At 50.4% G+C, this 17,626-nt stretch overlaps 1 protein-coding gene across 2 annotated transcripts in view; it reads right to left on the bottom strand.

Moving 5' to 3' along the window:
- SYNM (synemin) overlaps positions 1–17,626 on the bottom strand; it is a 27,766-nt gene extending 10,140 nt beyond the window's left edge. The window contains exons 1-2 of one of the 2 annotated variants that reach the window (XM_036841874.1): positions 16,701–17,626; positions 8,560–8,684 (exon numbers count right to left, since the gene is read on the bottom strand). In XM_036841874.1, the coding sequence (XP_036697769.1) occupies positions 8,560–8,684; positions 16,701–17,510 (935 nt within the window). In that variant the 5' untranslated portion in view covers positions 17,511–17,626. The remainder of the gene's footprint in view (positions 1–8,559; positions 8,685–16,700) is intronic. The other variant, XM_036841875.1, reaches the window with a different exon arrangement.

Here is a 17,626-nt window from a genome sequence, read left to right as displayed (position 1 = left end):
CTGAGTCAAGTACTATCGTTCCTAGGAGGGGGCACCAGACCCCGAGGGGTGACACAGCGCTAATGCTCCTGTGCCCAAGGCCTTCACCAGCCCTAAGACTGAGCACCAAACAGGCTCTAACCCTCCCCTCTATCTCACCAAGTCCTCCTGGGCCGACGATGGGCATCCTGGCCCTACAGGTGAGCAGACTGGAGTGCAGGCCTGCACTCATCAGCAAGAGAAAGGGAGCCCAGGCCTGGGCACTCAGCCGCCCCTGCAAGCTGCCTGGGCCTCCCTGCGGGGCCAGAGATGGTGCCATTTCACATACATTTTAGAACAAATGCTGCAGACAGACCCTCCAGACCATATTAATGAAAGCAGATCCAACATCTCTTGGTGATTTCAATCAAAATGTCCCTACAGGGAAGAGCAGCAGCTCCCACTAGGGAAGAACTCAGGTCCACAGTGACTCCTCCTCCCAGTGGCTGGTCCAACAGGCAGGAGCCACCTTCTCCACCTGGGCGCCCAGCACATGGCCTCACAGGCATGCTGAGACACTGGTCCCTGAATCCATGCCTTTACGAACCCCCCACCCCCCCCACAATGACACATGACATCCCGTCTCCACCAGCACAGCTCACGAGACTAGGTGGCAGAGGCATAAACAAAACCCCTGGGGCAAGGCCAAAAAGGGTCAATTCCCTCAAAAGCTCTCAAAGGAACGTTTTTAAGGAACAGACTCGTACAACTTTAAGGAGCAGGTCAAGCGTTCTCTGGTTATTTGGGGAGCGGTGGAAGAAAACTGCCTGGGACCCACAGTGCCAGTGAGAAATGCCAACCGCTTGAATCATGGGCTATAAGTGAACATCTCACACAGGCCCACAGGTTGGCAGCCTCTCGAGAGGCAGGAAAACAAGCAAACATGTGCTGGAAAACCAGGTCCCTGGCCTCACTAAGGTGGCGGAGACAAGCCCACAAGTTGGAAGGGAGCGCTAATGCGGCCCCTGGCTGGGTGCCAGGCCCTAACAGACCACCCACGGGCCAACCAGCAGTGGGGCTCCCGTCTGGGACAGATTATCCTGATGGCAGCTCAGGGCACATCTGCTGTTGCTCCACACAGTGGGCAGAAGGCGGCCACCCTGCACGCCCACCAGAAACAAGGACAAGCGTCAGGGAGGAGGGAGAGTCGGAGGATGTTTCCAGAAGCTAGCCAGTGGGGGAGCCTGCCTGGTCCTGGGTGGAGGGATGTCTCACGTGGTGCTTCCTGGCAAAACGCAGGCTGTGGGAGGAAAAGGGGGAGGGGCTGGGAGAAGGAGCTTCCCTGGGCCCCAGCTCCAGAGAGGACAAGGGACTGCCTGTCACTCTAGACTGGGGACTGGAGGGGGAAGGGAGGAGAGAGGGGCATAAGTCCATCCACAGGACCAGCATCACCATCTGGTTTGGAAAGGGTCTGTCCCAAGCACAGGCATGTGAAAGACAACAAGGAGGCAGTGGTGCCAGGCAGCCTCTGGTCATTCCCTCTGTGCTCAGGATGAAATCACATAAGGAAAGCCCATTTGTCAATTCCAGAGACAGAAAAAAAAAGACTGACATAAAGAATAAGATTACTAATAAAGCAGAAAGAGGAAGCACAGGAAGTGGTTAACAGAGAAACCTCCAGAATCAGGTTGCTTGGATTCAAATCCTGCCACTTCCTAGTCCTATGACCTTGGGCAAGCCGCTCAAACCCTCTGTGGCTCAGTTTCCCCATTTCTGAAACAGGGAGCACTCACAGGTTTGCGGTGGTAATTAATAAAGTGATTGGAAAGTTCTTGCAACAATGGCTGTCACAGAATATGTGCTCAATAAATATCAGCCATCATCATCATCATCATCTACATCATCTTCTATTGACCTCAGAAGAAAGGTGATTTTCCATTAACCAAAGTAGTTCAAGAAGGGAAGAGATTCTGGATTACCTAAAGTCATGGTTAACTGAGGGCTAATTCATTTACGCAATGATGTGGGTAAGGCTAACAACCAAATGTATCCGTTGATCCTAATTATCTATCCTTAAAACTACAAGATTTTACTAACTTCAAATTTTTCACCTAATAACCAGGTAAGTCTCAGTGTTAACACATTTTTATAGGTTTTCCCAAAAATAGGATTCAACTTTAAAAAAACAAAATGGGGACTTCCCTGGTGGTGCAGTGGTTAAGAATCCACCTGCCAATGCAGGGGACACGGGATTGAGCCCTGGTCGGGAAGATCCCACATGCCGCGGAGCAACTAGGCCCGTGCGCCACAACTACTGAGCCTGCGCTCTACAGCCTGCGAGCCACAACTACTGAGCCCACGTGCCACAACTACTGAAGCCCACGCGCCTAGAGCCCGCGCTTCAAAACAAGAGAAGCCACTGCAATGAGAAGCCTGCGCGCTGCAACGAAGAGTAGCCCCCGCTCGCCGCAACTAGAGAAAGCCCGCGCACAGCAACGAAGACCCAATGCAGCCAAAAATAAATAAATTAATTTTTTAAAAATGTATTTCTCCAAGAACTTGAGAACTTCCCAAGAAATGTTCTCCTTTGAACAGAAACATAAAAAGGTACAAGTGATCTTAAAACAATGGAGCAACCAGAAACATCATTAAAATGATGAAATTAGCAATGTTAAGCGTTATCTGTACTGCTTCATTAGCAGTCTAAACCTAGAGACTGAATATTCTCAGTTAAAACCCGCCACCTCTGCCCACTGCCATCAGAAAGAGGAAAGGGGGGCTCTGCACATCCTCCCCCAGCACAGACATACAAAGAAACTAACCTTTTAAAAGGACTTTGCCATAAAGTCCCCAGGCAGGAAACCTTTGCACTACATTTTTGTATCTGGCCAAGCAAGACTCCCTTTAGTGTTTTTTGTCTGAGAAATCTTTTGGCCCTGCTTTCCATTTTTTCAGGTAAAACTTAGAATTGTTATATTCTCCACCCCCAAAACATAAAAAACAAAGCCTCTTTTTAAATTTTGATGGAGATTTCATCATCTGTCCCCCAGATAAGAAATCCAGGATGGGCCCCTTCTTACCCTCAGTTTTGTGGTTTCTGGACTCAGTTTATTCCTGGGTTATTTTTGCATTTTTTTGTTCCAATTTTGACTATCTTCTTTTTTCCAGTATATTTTCTAACAGCTTACTCCTGATGATTGGGTTCTGTTTTCTTTTTTTGGGGGGCGGGGATGGGGGCGGGAGTGCTCTATTTATTTTTTAACTGTGTTTCTGCAAGTTCTCAATCTATAGCTTTTGGGCTTGATCTTTATGTCAGCAGTAGAGGGGTTTGGGACATGGTGGGTTCTGAATACTGTCAGTTTCACCATCTTCAGATTATACACTAAGTCTGAATAAGCCCACTGAGCCCTCTCCACCTGCTTTGTGGAAAGGGCTCAGTGTGGGGTGGTCTAGTTTAGAAGACTGTGTGCCCAGTAGCACGTCTGCCCACGTTCCTACCCAGAAACCTCCTGCTCCCGGCCCCTCCATCACTGCCCCCACCAGCCCTGAGTGGAGGCTCCCTCGGGTACCTACCTATGTCAGGTCCCGAATCTCCGACCACCACATGCACCTCCCGAGGCCTCCGCCCCCACCCACAGACACACATACCCCTTCCACCCCAGGCCCAGACCCTCCTGCACTCCACCTGCCAGCACCTGGCTCCCCTCTCCTCGGCTTTGGCCCCGGGACCACCCCATCTCAGTGGCCTGGCAATGGAGGCCCCTGCAATCTGCCTCCTTCCAGGCCTCTGCTGACTCATCTTGCATTCTCCTTCCTCCACTTATTTTCTTATCCTGACTTGTGCACCTGGAGCTCCTTCCTGACACCTTTCTGCCAGTCCAATTCCTATTCCCCACTTTCCCTGCCCCTTCAAGGCCCAACTCAAATCCCACATCCCTTGAAAATCTCTCTTAATTACCTCGGCCTGAAGCTCTCCATTCCTTCTCCTAACCATCTTTATCAAACTCTGTTCATTGGCAGTAAACCATGTACAGTATTTTCTTGGAACATGCATACTGTTACTTTAACATCTTGTTTGACTTTTCACCTAACCATACTTCTCCCTCCCTCCCTCCCATGCCACCCCCCACTTCCCACCTCCCCCTCTTCTGTGTCTGTTCAAATCTCTGCCATCCTTCAAGATCCAGATCAATCTCATCTCCCTCTAGAAACCTTCCCCGATTCTCACAACTCCCTTCTGATTCCAGAAAACTTGCACTTGTGTGTCTTTGGGGAACGTGTCTTGTTTCCTATGGTGTAGGAGGCTACCTCATTCTGTGCAGCCTTATCTCAGCACCCGGCCGCACGCTTCTGAGCCCCTCTGAGCAGGCATCACACCCTGCATACCGAGCATCTCCAGAGCAGCCTGAGAGCACAAACCCCACCCAGCTCACAAAACACGGCTTCACGGGTGTGGCTCTTATCCACCCAACATACATGGCCCTCAATGACAGCCCCCAAAACCAAGCTGCCCAGGGACGCCCGAATGCTTGGCATTGCCACAGATGGCACGCGAGGTCAGTCCTCAGGTCCTCGCCCGGGCTGCCCCCTCTGCCTGGAAAGCCCTTCCCACATGGTCTCTTCCTGGCTGCCCTTCCTGCAAGACTTGGCACTGCCTCTTCCAGGAAGCCTGCTCTGCAAACTCCATCAGCCCCCCACAGCACCAGCCCCCCACTCAGCCTGCCTATCCTTTGTCTTGTCCTCTAGGCTGCTGTGAGACAGGCTTAGAGCTTTCTGGATGCCCGTGGGCTGCTCTGCAAACAGTAGTGTGCACACAAATCACCTGGGATCTTGTGACAAGGCAACTTTGATCAGTAGGTCTGGGGTGGGCCCAAGGTTTCCCACAAGTTTGAGATGCCTAGTGATGCCCACACTATGGGTCTGCAGGCCCCTGTGAGCAAGGCCCTGGACCAGTGTTTCTCTTCCCTGGACGTATCTGACCATCATCCTCGGAGCTCTAGCTCTAGCACTACCATGCCTGGGCCCACCCTGAGCCAATCTAATGGGAATATCTAAACTGGGTCCAGGAGCCGATGCTTCATCAGCTTCTCCCAGTGATGCCCATGTGCAGATGCAGCTGAGAGCCACGCCCTGTCCTGTTTCTGAGAATCTCCCCTTTCATCACTCAGCCCCTCGTATAATAAGCACTCACACGTCAGGAAAAACCTCGAGATGACATGTCAGGCGGATAAGCATCTCCAGCCCCACATGACACCACTGGGGACAGGCAGACAAGAGCAAGCACAACTGTGCCAGCCTGTCTTCTCCCACACTTCCCCCTTCTCTCAGCATCCTCAGCCCCAGCCCAGCCCCACGGCTTCTGCCCATCATCACCTGCAATGTGGGAGCAAAGGGCTCATCCTCACATTCACCTGCCAGGCCAGGCACCACGGTCTCCCTGGCCACCAACTGGCCAACTTAGTTTTGGTGAAATCCTCCAGTCTTAGACTCTGAGGTTCACTTTGTTTTAATTTTATTATTTTGTTAAATTATATATTTACGTATAAACTGTAAGTCTATCCCTATAAATTATGAGTTGCACCATTTTATTATTACCTTAACGTTTCTTCTTTAAGGTTTCCGGAAAGGGCCAAATATCTGGGTTTGGAAGGACTCACGATACTTGAGACCTGGCCTCAGCACAGCCCGCAGAGTCCAGCCGTGCTGTGATGTGCTTTCAGCTTTCCAGAGCCACAGCCCTTCTCTTCCATGTGTGGTGTGTGAGCAGTGGCTCACACACCTCACATGTCTGTCTGAGCAGTGCTAGAGGAGCGGCCACTTCGGGGAAACACAACCTCAGCCACGGCGGGCGAAGCAACGCCTGCCACAGCACTGGCCACCTCAGCCCCTCTGGACAGGGCTGGTGAGCAGTCACACTGCACGGGACCCTGGAACGTGGTCCCCACGGAGCTGACTGTCCCTGCCGCCCTCAGAGAGGCAGGGTGTGGGAAGAAGGTCAACTTCCCGGAGATGGAGGGTCGAGGTTTGTAAAGATCAAATGGGCACTTGTGAAGAGGAATTTTCATACCTGGCCTCAGAATTTGGGCAGCAGCACAAAGTACTGAAAGAATCATGTAAGACATGGCAAGGGTTTATCTTCAGGACACTTATCAGTGATAAAAAATGCTAGGCTTTGGCTGATACAAAGAAACAGGTCATATTCTACCGCCTGTACGTCTTTTAGACCTGCGGGCATCTCCCAGACTCAATCCTAAGCACTGGAGGGCAGGGGGGAGGCAACAGTTCTAACCACAGAGGCTGGGGTCTGGAGCTGGGCAGGGCCGGGCATATGCAGGCTCCTGGGCTGAGCTCCCCATTTTCCCCACGCAAACTTGGACTTCAGGAAGGCACACAGTGAAATCAATCACTCACTTCCCAGAAAGGACCGATGCTTCCTAAACTCCTAGGAGAGGGCCAAGTCAATCCCTAAACGGGTTAAAGAAACGCCCGGCCACAGACAGGAGTAAACTCTGTCCCTGCTGACATGAGCGAAAAAGGCTCGCGACCAAGAGAAAAGCTAGAAAAAGCTAAGCCTTGAGGAAAGCTAAGCTGGTAGGGTTGTGAACACCTACCAGAGAGGTAAGGCCCTGGCCTCTCAGGCAAGATGCCCACCTGTGCCCTCTGACTTTTCATGACAGAGAACTGGGGGCAGGACAAAGCGAGGAAGGAAAGGGCTCAAAATCCCAGAGAGATGAGGCATAAAATCAAAGTCTCCTGACTCCAACCCAGAGAACTCTTACAAAAAGGAAACAGGAAGATCCAACTGCCTCTGTAGAGAAAAGACCTCACCTGACACCAGGTGTCACCTAACAGGGGCACAGATGTGGGTTTTCTAGGCTGACCCAGCATCCGCTCTAGAACGATGCCTTGTTTGGGGTACCTCCCACCTGAATCTCAGTCCATGTGACTCATAGGAAGCTGACCCCTTTCAAGCACTTCGTTCCCCGAGCCAAGGATGGACACGTGACCCAGCAGAGCCAGAGGGGGTCCAGGAGTCCTGCTAGGATGGTGGGAAAGAGCCCCCTCCTCTGACCACAGGATTGGGGGTTTCAAGGACAAAAGCCTGGAGCTGCTTGGGGCCCCTCCTGCCACTGTGGGGGCAGAGCAAGGAAGGAGGGGACAGAGAAGGCAGGGACAGCCTGCCAACAACCTCATCCGGGCACCTGAACCTACCATGCCCAAAACTAAGGACTTTTTCAGTTATATGAGTAATAAATGCCTTTTTTGACTTGAGCCAGTCTGAGAAGGGTTTCTGTCACTTGCAAGTGAAAAAAATCCTAATGCTTCCTTCCCCCAAATAAAGCACGACTGTTTTGAAGTTTTCCTTATTAGTAAAGCTTAGCTTATCTCACTCAGCATTTGTTTCAATACCCTACCAATTTAATTTTGCAATTGTTCACCCCATGAGATTTCCAAGAAGATTGTGGAGATGGACTTTGGGAAAGACAGGCTGGCAAGTGCCTCCTCTCCCCTCCCCCATGCCCTGACCAGCATCCCTTCTGCAGGACTCAGGCTGCATAGCTCCCAGAGCAGGGACCCAGCAAGGCCCCCACCAGCTTGGCCCTAGGACCATCCCTCAATTCAGCCAGAGGCTCCTCCAAGGGCTGTCATGCTCGGTGGGTAAGGCACAGGCCCCTCAGCAGCCTGGATCCCTGCTTCCAGGCCCCTTCCCTCACCTGCAAAAGGGGTGTGGTGTGTCCACCACCAGAGGGTGACTATGGGCAGTGAGCAGCTGCGAAGGACTTACCACTGCGTCCGGCAAGCAGTAAGGGCTCAGTAACGTTGGCCACCATGATCATTCTCACAAGTGGGGAAACTGGGTCCCTAAAATTCCTTCCATTGTAAGTGTCTGAGATCTGGGTCCCTCGGTACCAGTCCTCACCAATCAGGAAAGCCGCAAGGTGAGGGGTGCCACCTCAGCCAGAGATGGCTCAGCCCCGGGGGGCAGGAAGGGGGCGCCGAGGGCAAGTGCCACTCTGTGACCCACAGGCCCCTCCAGGGATACCGGGCCATGTCCTCTGCCCCTTTGAGGGCTCTGTGACTGTTTCATCTGGCTTGGTCAAATTCAAGTCAACATCTTGATAAACAAAGCCAGTCGCCTGCAGTGCCATGCTGATCTTTGGGCAGAGACGCAGTACTTTTAAGGCCAAATCCCTGTAGACAGAGTCAGAGCCCTGGGATTTGAAGCAACAGCACAACAGGCAGATGGACTCAGATCTTCGGGGTTCAAGTCCCGGTACCCCCCTTTCTAGCTCTGTAACTAACACAGAACCTAATCCCTAGGATCCGAGGAGTTGACGTGTGCAAAGCTCTTCACCAGTTCCCAGGACACACGCAAAGAGCAGGCAAGGGTGCAAAACTTGGCTACTCCCACCATCAGGGGATGCCTGCCCCGTGATCTGAGCATGGCCCCGCTCCTCCTTCCCTCTCTGGCCCTGGACGCCTCACTTGGCCACACCAGGGCTGCTCTCTGCTGTCACAAAGCCACAGCCACTCCACGGAGGCTGCAGGGACTTTCACACTGCCAGCTTCAGCTTGGTGGACTCAGCGCAGCATCCTTACCTATAGGTTGCCACCTCCACACTGAGGCCAGTCTTCACCTGCACGAGCTCCTGATAGTCCCGCAGCCGGTCAGCCATGGCCAAGGTAAGGGCTGCCTTCTCATCCTCCAGGCAGGCAATCTTTCTCTAAAGAGAACAGAAGGTTTTGGGATCAGAGGACTGGAGCTTTGCTGGGTTGAACTTAAGGTACCAAGAGCTCAGGACACAAAAAGAGATGAAAAATCTCCAAGTTTATTAAAAATGCAGTCATTGCAAGGATGATTTTTATTTATTTATTTTTTTAATAAATTTATTTATTTATTTTTGGCTGTGTTGGGACTTCGTTGCTGCATGTGGGCTTTCTCCAGTTGCGGTGAGCGGGGGCTACTCTTCGTTGCGGTGTGCAGGCTTCTCATTGTGGTGGCTTCTCTTGTCGTGGAGCAAGGGCTCTCGGCGTGTGGGGTTCAGTAGTTGTGGCTCACGGGCTCTAAAGCGCAGGGTCAGTAGTTGTGGCGCACGGGCTTAGTTGCTCCGCGGCATGTGGGATCTTCCCGGACTAGGTCTTGAACCCGTGTCCCCTGCATAGGCAAGCATATTCTTAACCACTGCACCACCAGGGAAGTCCCAAGGATGATTTTTAAATACTATATTTCTCCCACCTGGAAGGTTTCTTTTTTTTTAATCAGCGCATAAGGAAGATGTGGCTAGGACACAGGCTTCTCTTTTCATTCTCCCTAATAATAATGAATGCTTGTAAAGCATCTCTACAGCTTAGGGAAGTCAATATATGACACTAGTGAAGTAAGATGTTATTTAAAATAGGCCAAGACTAGGGACCTCCCTGGTGGTACAGTGGTAAAGAATCCACCTTACAATGCAGGGGACGTGTGTTCTATCCCTGGTCAGGGAACTAAGATCCCACATGCCGCGGGACAACTAAGCCCATGCACCACAACTACTGAGCTCGCGAGTCTCAACTAGAGAGCTTTCATGCCACAAACTACAGAGCCCACGCACTCTGGAACCCGCGTACCACAACTACAGAGTCCACACGCCCTGGAGCCTGCGTGCCACAACTATAGAGAGAAAATACGCACGCCACAACTAGAGAGAAGCCCGCACACCCCAACGAAAGATCCCGCATGCCTCAACGAAGATCCCACATGCCACAACTAAGACCCAACGCAGCCAAAAATAAATTATAAATAAATAAATAATAAATAAATCTTTTTAAAATAAAAAATAAAAAGAAGTTTTAAATAAATAAATAAATAAATAAAATAAGGCAAGACTAGAAAGCAGGGGTTTTACTATACTTAAAACAGAATTTACTCAGATCTGAAACAGAATTTCCCCCATACTCATGATACAGAGTTCTTTGTTTCACCTAGAAAAGCTACTTTAAAATCATCTGGGAAGAAAAGTTATGTTAATGTGACAAGAATATATTCTGGGCATAAATGTCAAAAGTCACACCTGGATATAAACTTTTATGACTGTTCTCGTGTAGTTTAATAAGTGCTCCCTGGGCACGTGTTCACATCGCCCCCATAGCACTTCCGCTCCCTCCTGGTTAATTGCATCTGTCCATGTCCCACCACCCAACCCCCCCCCCCCACCTGGGAGACACTGCAAGGCACAGCCTGTCGCTGTCTCATGCATCCCCCCAGCCCCCGCCTCTAGAAAAATGCCCTTCACATGCAAGTCACACAGCACACAACCAGTGAACTAGATTTAAAATGAAATGATCAAGATAATATTACCCTCCTTAAAATGTACTGTTTTCTTTTTTTTTTAATAAATGTATTTATTTTTATTTTATTTATTTATTTATTTTTGACTGCGTTGGGTCTTTGTTGCTGCACATGGGCTTTCTCTCGTTGCAGTGAGTGGGAACTACTCTTTCGTTGTGGTGGGCATGCTTCTCATTGCGGTGGCTTCTCTTGTTGCAAAACACGGGCTCTAGGCATGCAGGCTTCAGTAGTTGTGGCACGAGGGCTCAGCAGTTATGGCTCACAGGCTCTAGAGCACAGGCTCAGTAGTTGTGGCGCATGGGCTTAGCTGCTCTGTGGCATGTGGGATCTTCCCAGACCAGGGATTGAACCCGTGTCCCCTGCATTGGCAGGTGGATTCTTAACCACTGTGCCACCAGGGAAGTCCCCAAAATGTACTATTTTCAATCGACAATATATTTTAATTAATAAACATAATGGCTTCATTTGTACCATTTTACAGTTTTGCCCTACTCTGCATTACAATTTTATATAACATTTTACAGTTACGCTGGGGAACAGTTAACTGAACAAATATTTAAACTTTGAATAAGTCCATATACTTTAACTTTTCGTTTGCAATGAAATGTAGCATTATTCCTGAATACAATTAACAGGCTACATTTTTAGACATTTATTTTTGTGGAATTTAAAAATTATAAGACAACGGGAGAAGGAATCTATTTTCATTTCTCATGTAATCCCTCCACCAAAGGCACCTGGCAATATGCTGGCAGTCCAAAGTAAATATGTAATGTCTATGAAACTAAGGAATGAATGTAACTAAGTCCCACACTGGATTTACCATCTAAGAAGATGCATGAATGATCAGCATGTAAATAATTCTGCTTCTCATAGCAGTTCTATATATCTAAGCTAATAATTGTTGCTAGGTTCTTTTTGTTTATACAAAGTATGCTAAAAACAAAAACTGAAGCCACTTAGCTTTTAAAGCAAAGGAGTAAATTTAAAAACCGCTAGCTAGTATCCAAGGGTGGGTAAGTGTAAACACCCTCCAAAACTGGCATTATAAATAGATAAAGAGGTTCATCAAAGCAGACCATTGGCCAGTCTTGATTTAAGTGACAGTTGCCAGAATTTAGTCACAACATTCACACATTCTATAGTTAAGTCTCAGTGTTAAAAGCCTATGTTCCGGGCTTCCCTGGTGGCGCAGTGGTTAGGAATCCGCCTGCCAATGCGGGGGACACGGGTTCGAGCCCCGGTCCGGGAAGATCCCACATGCCGCGGAGCAACTGGGCCCGTGAGCCACAATTACTGGGCCTGCGCGTCTGGAGCCTGTGCTCCGCAACAAGAGAGGCCGCGACAGTGAGAGGCCTGCGCACCGCGATGAAGAGTGGCCCCCGCTCTCCGCAACTGGAGAAAGCCCTTGCACAGAAACGAAGACCCAACACAGCCAAAAATAAATAAATAAATAAATAAATATTTAAAAAAAAGCCTATGTTCCCCCATTTTAGAGGGAGTATAAACTCAGGTACAAGGTTACAGTATAAAATGTTCTGTAAACATAAATATATGACTCCTTCCTACTACAGGAAATTCTACCTAAATATTAAAATCTGGCAATGTGTAGTAATGCCTTCTTCACAAAAAAGTTTGATTGCTGTTAAAATGCTTAGAAAAAAAAAATCAAACACATTCAATTCTCTAACTACAAGCCTCCTAAGCAGGTCAAGATCTCCCAGCCATGCCAAGGAGGTAACACGAAGATTCTCTCCCTCCTGGGGGTACAGAACATTTCTGCACCCCGCAAAATAAGAGGAGGAAAATCAAACTGTGTTTAAGTTAAAATAAGTGCAGTTCCAACCACATTCCCATGTGAGTCAACTCTTCCTAAACTGTCAAAGGAAAATTCGTTGACTTTTGGAAGCAGGAATATAAGAATTATTGGCTCCCAACAGTCTTCACAGAAATTGTAACCGATCCTGCTGGTTGAATAAAGCCTCAGACTTGGCTTCCACTTCTCCAGAAGTTTTCAAACCGTGGGCCAAGCCAAGGCACTGGAGCCTGAGACACAGCAAATTCTAACCCAAGCAGGAGCAGTTTTGCCAAATGTTAGAGCTGTGGAGAAAGGTCACCTTTCTAGTTGCTATTTAGAGAACGTTTGGGCAGCATCACAACTGGTGATGAAATGTAGGCTACATCAGGGAAAGCATGCTGCCCTCATTGTCCAAAGAATTCACTTTCTCTTAACCAAACTTGAGCAGCTCCTTGCTGAGCAAGTCACCCAGACACAACAGGAAGAGCTTGCAAGTGTCATGGTCACGCACTGAGAATCTTGAACGTTAGAGAGCTTGAGGGAATTTAAATTCTGTGATAACCTCATTTAGATGCAAAAACTAGATGTTTGTTAATAACAAGCATTGATTGGATGCTAAGTGTTTATATCTCTGGCCCATACAACACCCTGAACTCCAGACCCATCATTTATGTTACAAGACCAGGTGGGTATCTCAGAGGCATTTCAAACTGAAATCTGCTCTCCCACCCAAGCCTGCCTTCCTGCACCACCCCCCTTCCTCCAGCTGCTCAGGCCCCAGGCCCTGGAGCGGACTTGATTTCTCCCTCTCTCTTCCACCACATCCAATCCATCCACAAACCCCATGGGCTTCAACTTCAGGGTAGATTCCTGCCTCTGCCCTTCGCTGCTGCCCCTGGCCCAAGCCTCCAGCACCTACTGCCTTGACGGTGGCAAGTGTCTCCTAAAGAGGTCTCTCTACTCCCACACGTGCCCCACACAGCCTATGTGTATCACAGCAGCCAGGGAGACTCCATGAAGACACGGGTCACCACCCACCTCTGCGCAGAGCCCTCCAGCGACTTCCCACATGCTCAGAGCCGAAGCCCAGGTCCTGTAGAGGCCACCTTCGCCCACTCGCCCCAGCCACACCTGCTCCTGAACACTGAACTGTTTCCACCTCCAGACCTGTGCAGTCAAGGACTTTCTCTGTTTTGTTTCTGTTATGCTCCCTGCTGTACCCCCAGCACTTAAGAGGCAAGCTTGGCACACCAAGTACTCAATGAGTGAACTGAATGGGGATGCACCCTGTGGGCCATTTTCATTACCCCTAGTTCACAGATGGGGAAACGGAGACACAAACAGTGGCAGAGCCACAATTCAGACCCAGGTAGGGCAGCTAAACCAACTCCATTCCTATCGAAAGAAAGTTCTCATTCAGTCATGTCTTGGGGGCGTGGAAGCTGGCCACAGTCAGCCTTGAGGCTAACAGTGCACTTTCACGAGCCAAAATCTCAATGTTTATGGGATAAGGCTGGTGTAAATCACAAACATCTTAGTTTTTGTCTGAAGCCCCTTCCTGCAGACTGGGAGACAGGGTGTATTAATTAGGCTTCAAGTGATCTGAACTACATATAAAATGCTGGGAACTTGGATGTCATTTCAGCAAACTTTTCTCTGGCAAATCTGAGGCGAGGGGCCTACGAGAGAGGTCTAAGGCATGTAGGCCATCTGGGAAGGCCCATTTTTCCCAGAAAGAAAGTCCTAGTGAGCATCTTTCCCCCTCAAGCTGCAGTGCCAGCCCAGAGCCTGGGCACTATGTGGGCGTTCCTGCCTCCAGATGAGGGAGAGGGGTTCCCATTAAACCGTATGGAACACGTTAAAAAGTAAATGAAAGACTTAACACTAAAACTATTCTGACAACAGCTAGCTGGAAGGGTCTGAAAGCATTTTAGGACTGTAGATTAACAGGCACCTCTGTGCTATGCCTTAGGAAGAACACTGATCGTTGTTCTATGAAAGCAAACTGAATACTGGTTTAAAGTTCATCTTTAATAGAACAGATAGAAGAGAGGGAATATTGCCCAGTGGTTAGTTGCTCAGGCAATTGAGCATGAATCAAACCCAGGCTTAGCTACTTACTAACTAGGTGACCTATGGGCCTCAGTTTCATCATCTGTAAAATGGGGTAAATATTAGTACCCACCTCCTAAGACTGATGTGAGGACTGAGAGTGAATACACATGTGATGGGCTTGGTACCTCTGCTACCTGCCACACAAAAAGCTCTTGATAAAGGCTAACTCTTAGTAATGAAACTTTTATTACAGTAAATTAGTTAAATCAGGTTTTATGATATTTTCAGTCTCCCCAGGCTAAGCTTCTATAGAATTTGAAAACATCAGGGGCTTGGGGTTAAATCATCCATATTTACTCTTTAACAAAATATCTAGCATTTTTACGCTTCTTAAAAAAATATACTAATACTTGGTATTGAGTCTTTTGGAATGCAACTTGAAATATGGTTGCTTTAAGGTAACTGGTGAAAGATTCAGGCTATGGATAAGGAAACATGCAGTACAATGAAACAGCCACAAATTGGAACTGAAATATATCCAAGTCCTTACAGACATTTTCCTTACTCTTTACTTTTAGGGGAAAGAAGCAAATTCCAATAGGAGAGATATCACTGGACAGGAGGGTGGGATCCTAGTTCTGGGGCAGGTGTGACCCCAGGGAAGTACCCTGGAGTCCCTGTGTTAAAAAAGGTGATTTTGAACGGCACTTCAGGTCCCCACCCGTTCTGGAATCAGAGGAACTCTGTTTTTATCTGTTTCATATCCGGCGGTGCACTTAAGAGTTAACTGCGGGGGAAAGGTTTCTGCTGCTAAAAAAGAACACTGAAACCAGAGCTTCCAGGTCCAAAATGAGCCAAGTGAGCTATGATGGCAAACGAATGGTGGGGATTTAGCCCACAAAACACGCCTCAAAGAAGCCTTTTCCAAACCTGCCTGCACAGCAGGGACCCTTGAGGTGGTAGCGGGGGTTCCCTACAAAGGGGTTCAGGGGGCAGTGAGTTTGGCAGGCACTTCTCTTTGGTTAAAAGCTCTGTGAAAGCTTACATTACAGACACTTTTTAACTTTCACTCAACACAGAGCATGGGGCCCCATGGAACTGGCATCCCTGGCCACCATCATTGGAAAGGGAAGCGCTCTGGAGTCTAGAGTAAGCTCCGGAAATCAGCACATACTTCACCGGCCCCTCCCCTTGTCCCACCTACAACCCCAGCAGAAGGCTTTTGAAAATTATGAGGCAGAGGCCAAACAAAACCTATGATCCAAAAGATTAAATCCCAAACAACTTTGTACTGTATTGCTTTATATGATTCCCCATCCAGACTCTAGTTCTTTGAAGAGTGAAGCCCCAGTACAGTGCTAAGGACCAGGGGTAGTCAACAGATAACTGCTGATTATTTGTGGATGCCTGTGAGGTCACCAGAGGCCTCTATGCCACAACTGCCATGTTTCCTTTACTTCTAATTTTTTTAAAAGGCACAAAATCACTCCAACACAAATTTTTAATTTGAAGCTACAAACTGTTCCCTTTAAAATATTTCTGAATTTGTGTGGATGTTGTCTTAAACTGTCATCCTAAGAACTGATGACAGCAGGATTTGGGAATACTTCCAATTCTGGCCCAGACTGGGCAGGACCAGGGCTAACCCTGGGACTGGACTGGGTGTACAGACAATAAATCCAGCCACAGGTGTCACCGTGTCAGTGTCAGAAGTCTGAGCTCTGCTTCTCTGAAACAGTAACTGTTTATATTACCTGTACTTGTAATAACATCCTGCCATAGGGACCTGCGTTACCACAGCTTTTACACAACCCAGAGATCGGACATCAGCTTGTACTGTGAGAAAAACATCTCTGATCTTAATGCTCTTCTCTGCATTAAGATTACTGCCCCTCCTAAGAACAAATGAGGCAGTCGCCCAGGGAGCCACCACCAGCTGCTTCCAACTGGGAAATCATCCTGGCAAAATAAAAACCGATTTGTAAAACAAGTTAAGTTTTCCCCAGGGGAGCCCTAGTGCCAACGGGGCTGCCATTCTGAACGGCTCACGATAAGGACTTGACCATTGCCTAGAAATCTCCCAACACTGAGACTTGTCTGAGAAGGAAAGAGCTGTCACCTCTGGAAGTCACTTCTGGGGCTTCTTGGTTGACTTTTAAGTGAACTCGGTCTTCGAAACACAGGAAATTGAAAGAGAACCTAGAGCTTGAGAGGGTCATTTGTCAGGATGCACCCAGTCATGTCAAGGGCCAAAGAAATTGACAACCAAACAGGAGGGCAGGGACGGGTCTATCCAGCGGGACCTGCCACTTGGCACTCGCCCACTGAGTCGAAGAACCAGGGGTGGCGAGATGCCGGGACCCTGAGGCCCCACTGCAGAGCAGGGCGGTCCCTTCGGCGCCTGGGTCCCCACCGGCACCCTCTGGGCCGGCCCCGCCCGTGGGCGACGTCGCGCCTGGCATGAACGAGCCGTGGTCCGGGGAGCCCCACCGCTCCCCCGCGGCCCCCACCCGCAGGGCGCGCGGGCCTGGGCCGGGGGCTTCCCAGCGCACTGACCTGCCGCTCCTCTGCCCGCAGCTCGTACGCCTCGCGCACCCACAGCAGCTCATCCTCCAGCTGCGCCCGCAGCTGCTCCATCTCGAGCGCCTCACGCCGCAGCGCCTCCGCCTCCTGCGCGTACAGCCGCGTCTCCTCCTCGGCCTCGCGCCGGCTCTCCTGGCCGCGCCGCAGCGCCTCCTCCAGCTCGCGCACCTCGCCCTCGTACAGCTGCACGGTCTCCCGCCATGAGTCGGCCACAAGCAGCGCGTAGCCGTTGTGGACCTCCCGCATGCGCGGCGGGGGCGCGGTGGGGCCGCCGGCGCGGGCGCGGTAGCGCAGGGTCAGGCCGGCGGCGCGCGCGCGCAGCTCCCGCACGTCGCGTTCGTGGGCCTCGTCTAGGCCGCGGCGCTCGGCCTGCAGGGAGCCCAGCAACGCCTCGAGGCCGGCGCGCGCGCCCAACTCCTCCTGCAGCTCCCACCGCTGCGCGTCCAGCTCGGCGTCCAGGCGGCCGCGGGCTGCGCGTGCCTCCTCGCCCAGCAGCTGCAGCTCCTGCAGCTCGCGCCGCAGCGCGTCGCGCTCGCCCTCAGCCAGCGCTGTGGCCCAGCTCAGTTCGTCTAGCTGCTGCCGCAGGCTGCGCGCCTCCTTGGCGAAGCGGGCTTGCGCCTCGGCCCACAGGCCCTCGTACCCACGCCGGCCGCGCAGCTCCTCCTCCAGGAGCAGGTTTTCGCGCTCCAGCTCCCGTACCCGGCACACGTAGTCGTACAGCCGGGCGTTGAGCTCCTGCAGCTCGGCCTTCTCGGAGCCCGTTTGCAGCCGCCAGGACAGCATCTTGATGGTGTGCGGGTCTCTCCCAGCCGGCCGGTTCCCTCCTACCCTGGTCTTGTCCCCTCTGCTGTGCCGCTCCGGCCCCGCCGCCACTCCGGAGGCCCGCAGACTGGGGCGGG

Source organism: Balaenoptera musculus, chromosome 2, assembly GCF_009873245.2.
Source record: "Balaenoptera musculus isolate JJ_BM4_2016_0621 chromosome 2, mBalMus1.pri.v3, whole genome shotgun sequence".
Classification (NCBI taxonomy): domain Eukaryota; kingdom Metazoa; phylum Chordata; class Mammalia; order Artiodactyla; family Balaenopteridae; genus Balaenoptera; species Balaenoptera musculus.
This window is presented reverse-complemented; position numbering and strand designations above follow the sequence as displayed.